We start from the raw sequence: 12,828 nt of genomic DNA on the forward strand, positions 1-12,828 counted from the left end.
CTGAAAGACCTGAGTCGAAACAAGGCCCCGGGAGTAGACAACATTCCATTAGAACTAATGACAGCCTTGGGAGAGCCAGTCCTGACAATACTCTACCATCTGGTGAGCAAGATGTATGAAACAGGCGAAATACCCTCAGACTTCAAGAAGAATATAATAATTCCAATCCCAAAGAAAGCAGGTGTTGGCAGATGTGAAAATTACCGAACAATCAGTTTAATAAGCCACAGATGCAAAATACTAACGCGAATTCTTTACAGACGAATGGAAAAACTAGTAGAAGCCGACCTCGGGGAAGATCAGTTTCGATACCGTAGAAATATGGGAACAAGTGAGGCAATAGTGAACTTACGACTTATCTTAGAAGAAAGATTAAGGAAAGGCAAACCTACGTTTCTAGCATTTGTAGACTTAGAGAAAGCTTTTGACAATGTTGACTGGAATACTCTCTTCCAAATTCTAAAGGTGACAGGAGTAAAATACAGGGAGCAAAAGGCTATTTACAATTTGTACAGAAACCAGATGGCAGTTATATGAGTCGAGGGACATGAAAGGGAAGCAATGGTTGGGAAGGGAGTGAGACAGGGTTGTAGCCTCTCCCCGATGTTATTCAATCTGTATATTGAGCAAGTAGTGAAGGAAACAAAAGACAAATTCAGAGTAGGTATTAAAATCCATGGAGAAGAAATAAAAACTTTGAGGTTCGCCGATGATATTGTAATTCTGTCAGAGACAGCAAAGGACTTGGAAGAGCAGTTGAATGGAATGGATAGCATCTGGAAAGGAGGATATAAGATGAACATCAACAAAAGCAAAACGAGGATAATGGAATGTAGTCGAATTAAATCGGGTGATGCTGACGGAATTAGATTAGGAAATGAGACACTTAAAGTAGTAAAGGAGTTTTGCTATTTGGGGAGCAAAATAACTGATGATGGTCGAAGTAGAGAAGATATAAAATGTAGACTGGCAATGGCAGGGAAAGCGTTTCTGAAGAAGAGAAACTTGTTAACATCGAGTATAGACTTAAGTGTCAGGAAGTCATTTCTGAAAGTATTTGTATGGAGTGTAGGCATGTATGGAAGTAAAACATGGACGATAAATAGTTTGGAGAAGAAGAGAATAGAAGCTTTCGAAATGTGGTGCTACAGAAGAATGCTGAAGATTAGATGGGTAGATCACATAACTAATGAGGAGGTATTGAATAGGATTGGGGAGAAGAGAAGTTTGTGGCACAACTTGACGAGAAGAAGGGATCGGTTGGTAGGACATGTTATGAGACATCAAGGGATCACCAATTTAGTATTGGAGGGCAGCGTGGAGGGTAAAACTCGTAGAGGGAGACCAAGACATGAATACACTAAGCAGATTCAGAAGGATGTAGGAAGCAGTAGGTACTGGGAGAGGAAGAAGCTTGCAAAGGATAGAGTAGCATGGAGAGCTGCATCAAATCAGTCTCAGGACTGAAGACCACAACAACAACAACAACAAATACTTTACCTAGACAAACGAATTCCCGAAATTTCATTACTCTACATTAATTATTTATTGATGTTGCAATTTTTTTCGTCAGTGTACATTCCACAAGCCGCTGTAAAATGCATAATCCTCTACCTGCAACAGTGGAAATGTGTGCTCTGGTAGGTAAGGGGCAAAGGCGTCTTTCCGATTGTCGCTCAAGGCACGTGGTTTTCTGGACGTGGAGTTTGGACGTAGGTCGGGAGGCCTTCGTCGGGACGTTAACGGCCCCGTGCCGGATCTCCCACGGGCGTGCCGCAGCCGGCGGCGGCGATGTCAGTTCATTTTCCCACGGGGGCAGCGCAGACCACCTAGCGTGCATCTAGTGGCCGCCCAGGGCCACACCGCCAAATAGCCCGGCCCCACCAGGATGCCGGCCGCGCCACGCCGCGCACAATGCGCCCTCCCCACCTGTCCGCCGAGCAGCCACGGGTCTTTTCTCTGCCTCGTGCCATTTGTTTTCGTTCTTTGCTTGTGTGTCCGACGTAGCGCGTGTACCGGAGGTTTCAGTTTAGCGAAGATCTTCCTTATTCAAAGTACTTTACCTTACTCTGAGCATAGAACAATAATCTGTAATGTGAAATGCTATGGCCCTTTCGCACGTAAAATATGCACTTCATGGTGAGTGTTGTTTCAGGAGACAGGAAAGGTCATGCGACGCAATAATGTTGTTGATGCCGAAGACAAGACGGTATTTTTATGATACCAGTTATCGCCTTATCTAGATGCTCCCTAAAAGATGTGGTTATCTTAACCATCTCTGGATTTGATTTCTTTCCTTGGTTGCTGTTAGTCAGAACTTTGTAAGGTCGCGTTATCGCGGTCGAACGAGGTGGAGTAGTGTTCCAATATTCCAAACACGCCAGAGTCAAATTCCGTCTGGCTATTCTGATTCAGAATATCCGTGATTTTTGTAACTTATTTCAGGAAGATGACGCGGTAGTTCTTTTCATCGAAACCACCGTCGATTTCACTATAGAGCTAGTGCTCAATTTCTATTTGCTTCTCTGTAGACGGGAGCGCTGATTTTCATCCCTATTTTATTACTTCCTCAGCTACAGTTACACCGCAAAAATATACCATTATCACTCAGTAAACTTAACGGGCCAACCATACTATATAGTCAGTCTGATAGCTAGGTAGCTGCCTATAATCAGTCATCATTAAGGAAGATAATACAATTGCTATCCTTCTGCGTATATTTTCTGTGAAATAGCAATCTGTGAAGACCACGCTGATCCTCATCGTCAGATTTGTGAAAGATTCCGTGCTGCAACCTCAGCCTAACCCCACTTGGTACCATGCCTGGAGGCAAGTCATTAGACTCCATTAAAGTAGCAACGCCGTTTGTATATGCGTTGTAGTCTTCCTATTTTCGTAAAATTATCAGTTTTCACTCAGAAAAGAAGTGGTGACAGTAATGAATATCGTTTTTTTTCTAATTGTTTTCAATTGCAGCAACGTTCTCGCTTTTCATCAACAAGGTGGCATTTAGCAACGAAATGCACACAAAGGAACTTTAATTTTGTAGAAAATAACTGCTGTGCTGTGCTGAGTTTAGTGCGGCACAAGTATCTGAAGTGAACTTTAGTCGCAGCTCTGATCGGTTATAGTGAGCTTTTATCTGCAGGAAGCATTTGTCCGTTCTCACGAGCAATAAGTTTCCTGATGATTCGACATAAAAGAAATAACTTTATATGATGTTCATGAAGCACAGATATCTAGGACTACTAAGCCACTTCTTAATGGAGTAGTATCTCTCGAACTAAACACCTGTTCGGTACCCTCTTGAAGACGTTCTCACTGACAAGCCCCACAAAGGAATGGCAGCCATTTAAAATTGTTTATTCACGTTATTAAGAAATGAATCTATATATAGTGTTATTTACAATAGTTTATGGTATAATATTGAAATACTTGAAAGAAGTAAAGAATGTAGGGGAAAAAAATCAGAGAAAAAAGTTCATCAATTTGCAAATGTAGTAAACACCGGGTAATTCTAAAACAAATTCTAGCTCATTTAAAATGGTGTAAATCGTTAGTTATACTCATATGGCGTCAAGTTCCCGGCGTATCCGTAGTATGCAGTTGTTCAAAATTCTTGTGTGAAAGGAGAATAGTGTGTTCTTAACGTACCATACTTCTTCTATATAATAAGAGGCAAGAGTCACAGTTGGAAGTCTTTCTCTTTCGTAATACGAGACGCGAAGAGAAACAATACAGAGCAGCAGCTGGCTTGTGTCATATGCAGCGATCCCTGGGTTTTAGCTACAGTTACACGCGCGCACGACACCAAAGGCATCACCGCTTGACTGTATTCGTACAGTACGTACTTGAAAGAGTCAGCAAAAGAAGGATAATTGACCGTTAATAAACTCTAAAACTTGCTGAATCTTTTAATGTTTGCGGTAACATGATACCGTATGACAAGAATCATTTGTAAGGGATAAAACAAAACCGAGTGCAACACGCGTGACAGATAGACCGAGAACGGATGCTGTTGCCCGACTTCCCTGTTCTGCATACACTGCCTGCAGTGTAGACCACGCTGATAACTGATGTTGATGTTAGATGTGCAGTTACTCTACAAAGATGCTGATTAGAGGTGGTACACTGAGATCTGCGCAACTCTGATAAAATAATTCTTCCTAATTGACAGTCCTCGTTTAGAATACTTCTTATTTTGGAACTCCAAGAACAGTCAGAAATTATGTCATAGTGAGGAACGGGGAGGAAGGGTAGTGCCGTAACACGAAATCATTTTGCTGTGGCTGAAATAAGAAAAAGAGCTGACCTCAGCCCAAAGCAATTTGTTGTCCATTTATCCTTTTCGAATGTATCAAATTTGAAGTATTGCATGAAGTATACTGCAGAAGGAACGAAATTTATCGAGAATAAAATGTGACATATTTTACTAATTTAGCTCGCTGCATATAATTATCATTTAATTTATATCTACCGTTACCAATAAATGCAAATAAGTATCTTCGTCGTATTTCAAAGAACTACTGAAAACAAGTTTATGTTAGTTTAACCAGTTCCTAAATATATTGTATGCCACTTGTCGCCCATTAGAATTCCATTTCTCACTGAGTTGTGTGTATTCTTCCAATCTTGTGCAGAACGAAACAAATAATTACTTCCTGGATTATGATGCCCTGAGACGCAAACTCGATATATAGCGCATATGTCATTTTAGTTCGCAAATTGTTTAAAAAAGGGTTCAAATGGCTCTGAGCACTATGAGACTTAACTGCTATGGTCATCAGTCCCCTAGAACTTAGAACTACTTAAACCTAACTAACCTAAGGACATCAAACACATCCATGCCCAAGGCAGGATTCGTAACTCGACCGTAGCGGCCGCGCGGTTCCAGACTGAAGCGCCTAGAACCGCACGGCCACTCCGGCCGGCAATTGTTTAAAAGTTTAAACCCGTTGTGTTTGAATTACAAACAACCTATGATGGCAAAGTTCTGTTTCGATTTGTTCCTTTTTTTTTGTTGTAAGATTTCATGTTTGTCATTATACGTCTACCCCATGTTCTTCTCCAACTGGGCGTATATCTCCTTTGTAGTAACTCTGCAGTCGTCAAAACTATAAACTTTAATCGCCACATTTTTCTTTATCGGAAATGTTGTTTGATGTTTGGTATGATCGTCCTGTCAGACTTCATTTCAGAACAGTTGTACTTTTTTGGTACTTTTCAGTACGGCGTGACAAATTCCGATTTCGAATTTTGAAAGATATCGACCTATTCTCCAACTACGACATGTTGCTGGTTTTGCTAATAGGCACAGATCAGGGTTTGGTTCGTGGGGACGGGGTATGGTCACGGTTTAATTTGCAATTGGATGCAATTTTGACATAATTAGGTCACAGCTTAGTACATCATTTTTGCACAACTCCCAATAAACTCGTCTTAAAAGCAATCGTCCGAAAATTTTGGATGTGAAAGTGTTGTGCCTTTGATTTAAAAGCTATAACAGTTAAAAACTCGCACAACTCTGACGACATGAATTACACATTGTAAAACCGAATAGTGCACTAGCCGTTATAAGTATTTCGCTTAGCAGTGCAACTGTGAATACAAGTCCACAGACTGTGGCTTTGTAAGCGCATAAATTGGGATAATGCTATTTCTTTCAGTCTTTCCCATCTTCGGTTGGGTAAGTTAGTTAGTCTATCTGTAATTTTTTCCGTTGTGGTGGGTACTCCCCTTTTTGCCTTGCCGTACTTAACTTCCTTTGGATCACCGGTTGCACCTATAAACCTACGAACCACGTCGGATTTGTTTTTTTTTGGCAGCAGATACAATGAGCCTGTGACTGACGCTTTGCTTGCTTGAAATGTTTTCTGCAGTTGGTCAGACCGCAAGCCCATCAAGGCAAACAACTGAAAAGTATCCTGTTTTAAATGCAGATTATAATTCCTTGCCCTTTTCATGCTACCTTGCTTACTGAAAGTTAGGTGAGAAAGAAATCGATTTTTTTTTCTGAAATGCTCTTTGTGTGTATGTGTGAAGGTGACCAGGGAGTACATGACCCGACCCTCCGCTTTCCCTTGTATCTGCGCTTGTGTCGGTCTGAACTCCACCTAAGTTCGCCGCTTAAAATCAAAGACTGCGTGAATACCAGATGACGCATCACAGTAGAGCATTTCTTAGACTGAACTCATAGAGAGCGTCAGCTTAACAATAATACGGTTCAAAGCCTCCCTGTCCCAAGGTAACAGTCGGTATGAGTAAAGGAATTAATGTCGGGAACCATTCCAGTCAACAAGTAAAACCTGGACTTAATTCAGTTTTTAACTCAATAACGGGTCGTATTTTCTCTTTTAAGATTTTAATTTTTGACAGGCCATAGCTATTTTGCGGAAATTGATGAGTAAACCATAAAGCTGTTCAACACTTTTCCACGCTGCTATTGAGAGAAAAAGTAAAAGAAAAGGAACTGAACCCGTACAGATTAACTGTTTCCGTATTACTGAGATTTGTCCTTTTCGTCCATTTGTTGTCCGTCTTTGTTATTACACAGTACCACAATTAATTACAAAGCTGGTGCTATACGATCTCATGGAAAAACGCGATGAAATACAAATTACTTATTTCACTTGTGCATCCCTTTCTATGAGGACAAGGAATAGAAAACTTTGATTAAGATGTACGAGAAGTCAATATACAGATAGGAAATATACACTAGATTTAGTAGCTAAATATGTAAATTTCTTTGATAGATGTTAAGACGACGAAGTTTACTTCAACATGTGGCTGTCCAAAAATTACAAGTTAATCATCCTCCGATATAGATAATAACTGAAAGGATAGTTTCACAATTGAAAGTAAGTTGAAGATTTGCAATAGTGAAAGGATAGTCGCGTTTTATTTTTCTATAAGCAGTGAACGTTTACCACTTATTTAATAAAGTTTAGTTTTTTCATCTATTTCAGATGCTTAAGTTTTCTTTGATATACATTTTATGCCGATGACATTTTTATAGCAGATGTAATGAAACAATTATTTCATATATTCCAACAGCTACAGTTTCCACTTTGCGGTACGCATTAATCTTATTTAAATTTTCTGGCGTTGCTTACTAAAATTTCTTGCTAAATTTGCTACCTAAAAATTTATTTTCCTGTTTCTGTTCAGACTTCATTTACTGTTAAAGTAGTCGCTATATCAATCACGGTTGGCCTTAGATTTACCAACGTTAGTGTCAACAAACTGGTGATACTTCGTAGTTGATTACAAAGGATCACCTGTGTTAATCGATGCCTTCATCTCATTGTACAAGATGCATAATAAATTTGTTGTTCGTGGACAGTTGTGGGTGACACAGTTGGGGGGTTACTTCCATATGTGATAAAGACTTATATGAAATAATTCTGACCTAACTACTTTCCGGTTAAGTGATGAATATATTACTTTGTAGAGGACGGGAGAGAAGTTTATATATTAGTATACTGATACCTTCCGCGGTACCTTAAATGTTCGATTTTATGTCAACTCGGATTTTCGACCATTAAGCAGGAAAAAAATCTTACCTATTATTAATACCTCTGTTAGTAGTATGCCTATGAGATTCGAGTAGTTTCTCTGCATGCTCCAAGATGTTTCCATGTATTAATTGAAATTTGTCAGGTAAATTTTGCATACAATTAAAAAAAGTTTTGTTTTGTAAAGAGAGTGTATAAACGTAATGACACGACTGTGTGATGCTTAGAGTACCACGTTGCTACTGGAGGACGGAAGATGGTCATACAACAGTTAGTACCAAACAGATTATGTTCAAGAAATATGCTCTAGATTTAGATATTCGATTCGCAAAATTATTGTCAGGTAATAATAATTATTAGTAACAGCTTATAAAAATCTTATTTATTCTGCCACTTCAGTTATACCACTACGGTAATTTTTTGAGAGAACAAACATGACTTCATTGCTGTTCTGTGCATCGAGTACGTTTTGACCAACTTACACACAATTTACTCCACAGTTTTCAGAGAGCTGAATAATTGTCATGTAAGTGAGTTATCATGCGATTCTTATTGCTACTATTATAATTATGAGGAACTACTTGGAACTGAATTTCGTTTTCTCCGCCATTTTCATGGAAAAGCCTGTAGCTAGACATAGAAAGTTAATTCTAATTAATCTGTTCACCGGAGACCTCAACGGCTGGTCGGAGCAGGAACTTCTTTCTTGCGCGTTACAAAAGAATTTCAGATCAAGACAAGTGCTATATTGTCTGTGTTTCCTTCATTTTTAACTCGTCTGTGAACTTCCCTGTGTAGACGTAATATAATTGTTTCTTATTCGGAATGCAAGGAAACAAAATTTTACGTCGTACAGATGGATCGTCTCTGAGAATGTAGCCAGTTCTTTCTGTGTGTTTAACGAAAAGATTAACATTATTATAGAGCTTTGCGTGAGGAGCTACTTCATGTTGTTTATTTCTTCCTAGTCTCTACCCACACGACCCTAATGCCGGTATTGATTTTCTAGAAATGCTTTATGTATTCTAATTTTTTCATCCGGAACAAAATTATTACGATTTTTTGAGCTTCATTTGATATTCGAGGTCTCACGAGTAAAAAGCTCTGTGGTTTTTGTTTCTTATTCGGAATGCAAGGAAACAAAATTTTACGTCGTACAGATAGATCATCTCACCCAAAGTGACGTATTTACTTTGATATTTCTAGTACCGTTGTGGTTTTCATTTGTGGTACTTCCTTTCGGATCGTGTCAACTGTGAGGCACGTTTATACATATCATCGTCTTAACATTTATCATAGACAAGATATAAAGTGTAAGGAAATAGCTACACATTTTAGGGAATAAAATGTTTTTCTTTACTTCTAATCTTATCACCACCTAATTTTCATTTTTTGGAGATCCTGGATACTATAGTTTCGACACCGAAAGTAAGTTTTTAATGAAGTGTATCAAAGTAACAAGGGTTGCTTTTCTAGGTAAACCCCGGGGGTTACTTGTTAGGAAAGAGTGAGCACAATGGACACCCAAGACGACTTACCGACCGTTGCTGCTTCACTGAAAATCAGTACGCAGAGGGCAACGAGGACGACCAGGACGGTGGAGGCGACGGGCAGCGGTAGCCCCAGCTGCGAGAGCGGGTGTCGAGCGCTGGAGACGGTGGCCGCCATCGCCGACCCAGCGACCGCGCGCACTGAGCCTCCGAGCCGGGGGCCCGCGACAGCAACACGCCGTCCGCCGAGGAGGGAGCCGTCCCCTCCCCTCCCTCGCACGCAGGGCGAGCCCTTAAACGCGTGCGGGGCGAACAACACGCCACGGCTCCCACCCACTATATCCCGGAGAGTGTGGAACTCCGCTCGCGTTTCCCACCTGCTGCTCAACGAGCCGCAGCGCACATCCACCTTAAGTCCTAAAAACAGCTAATAATACACAAATTTCTATTATTAACATTTACCTTAATTGTCTAGAATAGTTTCGATGTTTTGCACGAGTCACACATTTTGCTCAACGAGATGTAAAGTTCCATAAGTAAATTCAAAGACAATATTTTGGTGTGGCGGAGGGTACTTTGTGTACATAGTCTCTCCACCAATTTCTTGTACCAGTGGTGAATGGTACTCGGGAAAAAAGATTGACGATAAGCTCGAATCTCCTTGGCCTTTTTGTGAGATATACTTAAGAGCAAGAAATACTTTGCTCGACTCGTCTACGATTGTCTCCTCTCGGAACTTGAACAATAAATTACACCATGAAGAACAATCAGGGACGGATTAATGAAGTTTTATGGGTGGGGACGATTGCCCAAAAGAGGAGGAAGACCCAGGGGTCCTCTCTTTGAAAGTTAGGGAAAGAAGCCTTCAAAAACTACTGTTTGCTTATGTTTTCATACTTTAAAATATCAAACAACTGCAAAAATGTGTTTTATTTTAGACAAACAAATTTTAAATTTCTTGAAATGTGTAACATTCACACCCTTTTTCTGAATAACTTCTTGTATATAATTGTTAACACACAAGAACAAGCTCATAGGCCTTTTATTAACAAAGAGTTGATAAGGAAATTGAAAAAAATAAACTGAAATTAGAATGAAATACTTTTAAAACTGTAGTTCTTAATTTGTTGACAGTTATATTTTTGCCAATTTAATATATATTTATGTAGGGTGGTGAGAAATTGTATCACGAAATTTTAATCCTGGGTAGCTGGTGCCAGTAGCAACCAGAATTACTAATGTTGTGTAGGTCGGCAATGCACAATTTTTAAACTACGGAAACTCGGCTCCACGCGATCTGATTGGTCGCGGGACTGCCCTGTTGCCGGATTCTCAGGATGACCCATGCCCACGAATGCTTTGCCTGCCGGAGATCGCGATGTATCCAAGGCGACCCGCACGCTCGTTGATAGCGCGCCATCCTTCCACCCTGGGGGCCTGGATGCGAATCCGCCGGGGTCCGACACATCCATTGTAGTTTCATGATAAGAGGTGCCGGGAACAAACCCGTCAACAGCTGTTAGTTCGAGTACAGAGAGTCTTTTACAAATTGTATCGGCCCTGAAAAGGGCCTATTTTGTAGCTAGGAGATTGTTTACTTAAAGCAGGTGCTCGAATTGGCGACCATCTGACGCGACACAAGCTTAGTAACGTCGAACGGTGTTTTGTCGAACTCTTTCAAAGATTCCTGGCATTGCCCTCATGTGATTGGCGGTATGTTGAACGCGATACATTAATTCCTCTTCGTTTCTAGGTAGTTCGCGTCCGGGTGGCTGACTAGAACCTTGAAGAATCGCCGGCCGGTGTGGCCGAGCGGTTCTAGGCGCTTCAGTCTGGAACCGCGCGACCTATACTGTCGCAGGTTCGAATCCTGCCTCGGGCATGGACGTGTGTGTGTCCTTAAGTTAGTTAGGTTTACGTAGTTCTAAGTTCTTGAAGAATCCATACAGGAAACAGTCCTGTGGAGTGAAGTCTGGTGTTCGCGGGGCAATGTCCTACGAACAGCTCTGCCAATTACCCTGCCGTCGAAGAGTTCATTTGAATATCCGCGCACAGCACACCTGTTATGTACGGGCGCCCTATCATGCTGCAACCACATCGTAGCCGTATGTCCAGGAGAACATCTTCCAGCGGGCCGGGTAGAGTTTCTTGCAAAAAGTGAAGGTAATTTGCCCCGGTAAGTCGAGGAGGTAGACGGACTGGCTCAATCAGATGGTCGCCCACAATGCCTGCCCAAATGTTGAGCGAAAATCGTTCCTGGTGTCCGTGGACGTACGTGACGTGAGGATTTCCCCTTGCCCAGGTACGAACGTTTCGAGTGTTGTAAAGGCCATCCTGATGGAAGCTGCACTGGTCGATAAACAACACAATGGCGAGGAAGTCAGGACCTTGCGCAACACGTTGAAGAACCCACCGGCAAAACTGTAGCCTGTGTTCATATTCCACCACAGGATTTAGGTCTTCGACAGGCTGGAAACTAAATGGATGCTTGCCGTCACCCTCTAAACCTCCCAGACTAACCGATGAGTGAACCCCATGTCGTGTCCAACCGCTCGCGTACTTGTCGTAGGTGCGTCCTCAAAGCGCTATGAAACAGTCTCTTCAAATGCGGCATCCCATCGTGTTTGAGGTCTTCCAGTATCGCTATGATATCCCGCTAACGAGTCTGTTTCGCCAAGTCGCCAGTGAATTGCTGTAAACGTTTGCGGCTGTGGGTAGCGTCTTTCTGGGTATCGTTCGTCATACAACCGTCGAGCTTCACGCGCATTACCATCGGCTAGTCCATAAACAAAAACCGTATCTCGTTTTTCTCAAACGAATACTGTGCCGCCATGCTTACTGTATGACTAAATCACAGGTGACGTGAACGTATGAATGCCTCTGACGTGAGGTGGAGACAAACAGCAAGGCCTATTCGACACGTGCGCGTATCCCGTTTCGTGTGTGTGAACTGACAACCATAGCACTGCCCGTCAACCGACGAACGGCAACAGGGCAATTCCATGACCAATCGGAGCGCGTGGCGCCAAGTTTCCGTAGTTTATTTTTAAGCGTTGTCGACCTACACAACATTATTAATTCTGGTTCCTACCGGCAATAGTTATCAAATGGCTCAGAGCACTATGGGACTTAACATCTGAGGTCATCAGCGCCTAGAACCGCTCGGCCACAACGGCCGGCATCAGCTATCAATTGTTAAAATTTGGTGACACAGTTTTACTCCACCCTGTATACATGCCATTCCGCTCGCTGCTGAACGAGCGGCAGCGTATTTCCATCGTACGTCGTAAAAATCAGCTAAGAATATACACATTTATATTTTTAATATTTACCTTAATTGTCTAGAATAGTTTCGATATTTAGCGTGAGTCATGCCTCTTGCTTAACGAGATGGATAGCTCCATAAGTGAATTCAGATGCAATATTTTGGTTGTAGCTTGCATACAGTTATCTACATCTATGTTGTGTGGCGGAGTGTGCTTTCTCTTCGCCATTTTCTGGTTCCAGTGGTGAATGGGTACTCGGGTAAAAAGAAGTCTACGTTTAAGCTCGAATCGACTCGTAATTTAAAGCGTGCTGCTGTGGCAGGTCGGGAAGCCCTCCTAATATTTGGCGTCTACAGAGGGGGAGCACAAGACACTGGTACAGGCAGTACATTCCCTCGGGCACACAAAGTAATATGGCTTCGGGAATACGCAATTAGGTTACTAAATCCACTGAACAAGTCTCTAAATTCGCGTGCTTAACTTTGGCGAAGATTACAAAAATTACCACATGATTTTAATTTAGTTTCAACTCTCGAAGGGGCGATCGCCCCCTCCGCC

The 12,828-nt window shown here is 41.7% G+C and overlaps 1 protein-coding gene and 1 long non-coding RNA gene across 3 annotated transcripts in view; one reads left to right on the forward strand and one right to left on the reverse strand.

Annotated features, from left to right (window-relative positions):
• Positions 1-9,201, reverse strand: part of LOC126349315 (uncharacterized) — a 373,888-nt gene extending 364,687 nt beyond the window's left edge. Inside the window, exon 1 of one of the 2 annotated variants that reach the window (XM_050002420.1) lies at positions 9,053-9,201. In XM_050002420.1, the coding sequence (XP_049858377.1) occupies positions 9,053-9,182 (130 nt within the window). In that variant the 5' untranslated portion in view covers positions 9,183-9,201. The remainder of the gene's footprint in view (positions 1-9,052) is intronic. The other variant, XM_050002421.1, reaches the window with a different exon arrangement.
• The window catches only part of LOC126349342 (uncharacterized), a 421,894-nt gene that overhangs the window by 327,702 nt on the left and 81,364 nt on the right, over positions 1-12,828 (forward strand). The gene's annotated exons all lie outside the window — the stretch shown is intronic.

The sequence above is a fragment of the Schistocerca gregaria genome, chromosome 1 (genome assembly GCF_023897955.1).
Source record: "Schistocerca gregaria isolate iqSchGreg1 chromosome 1, iqSchGreg1.2, whole genome shotgun sequence".
NCBI classification, from domain to species: Eukaryota; Metazoa; Arthropoda; class Insecta; order Orthoptera; family Acrididae; genus Schistocerca; species Schistocerca gregaria.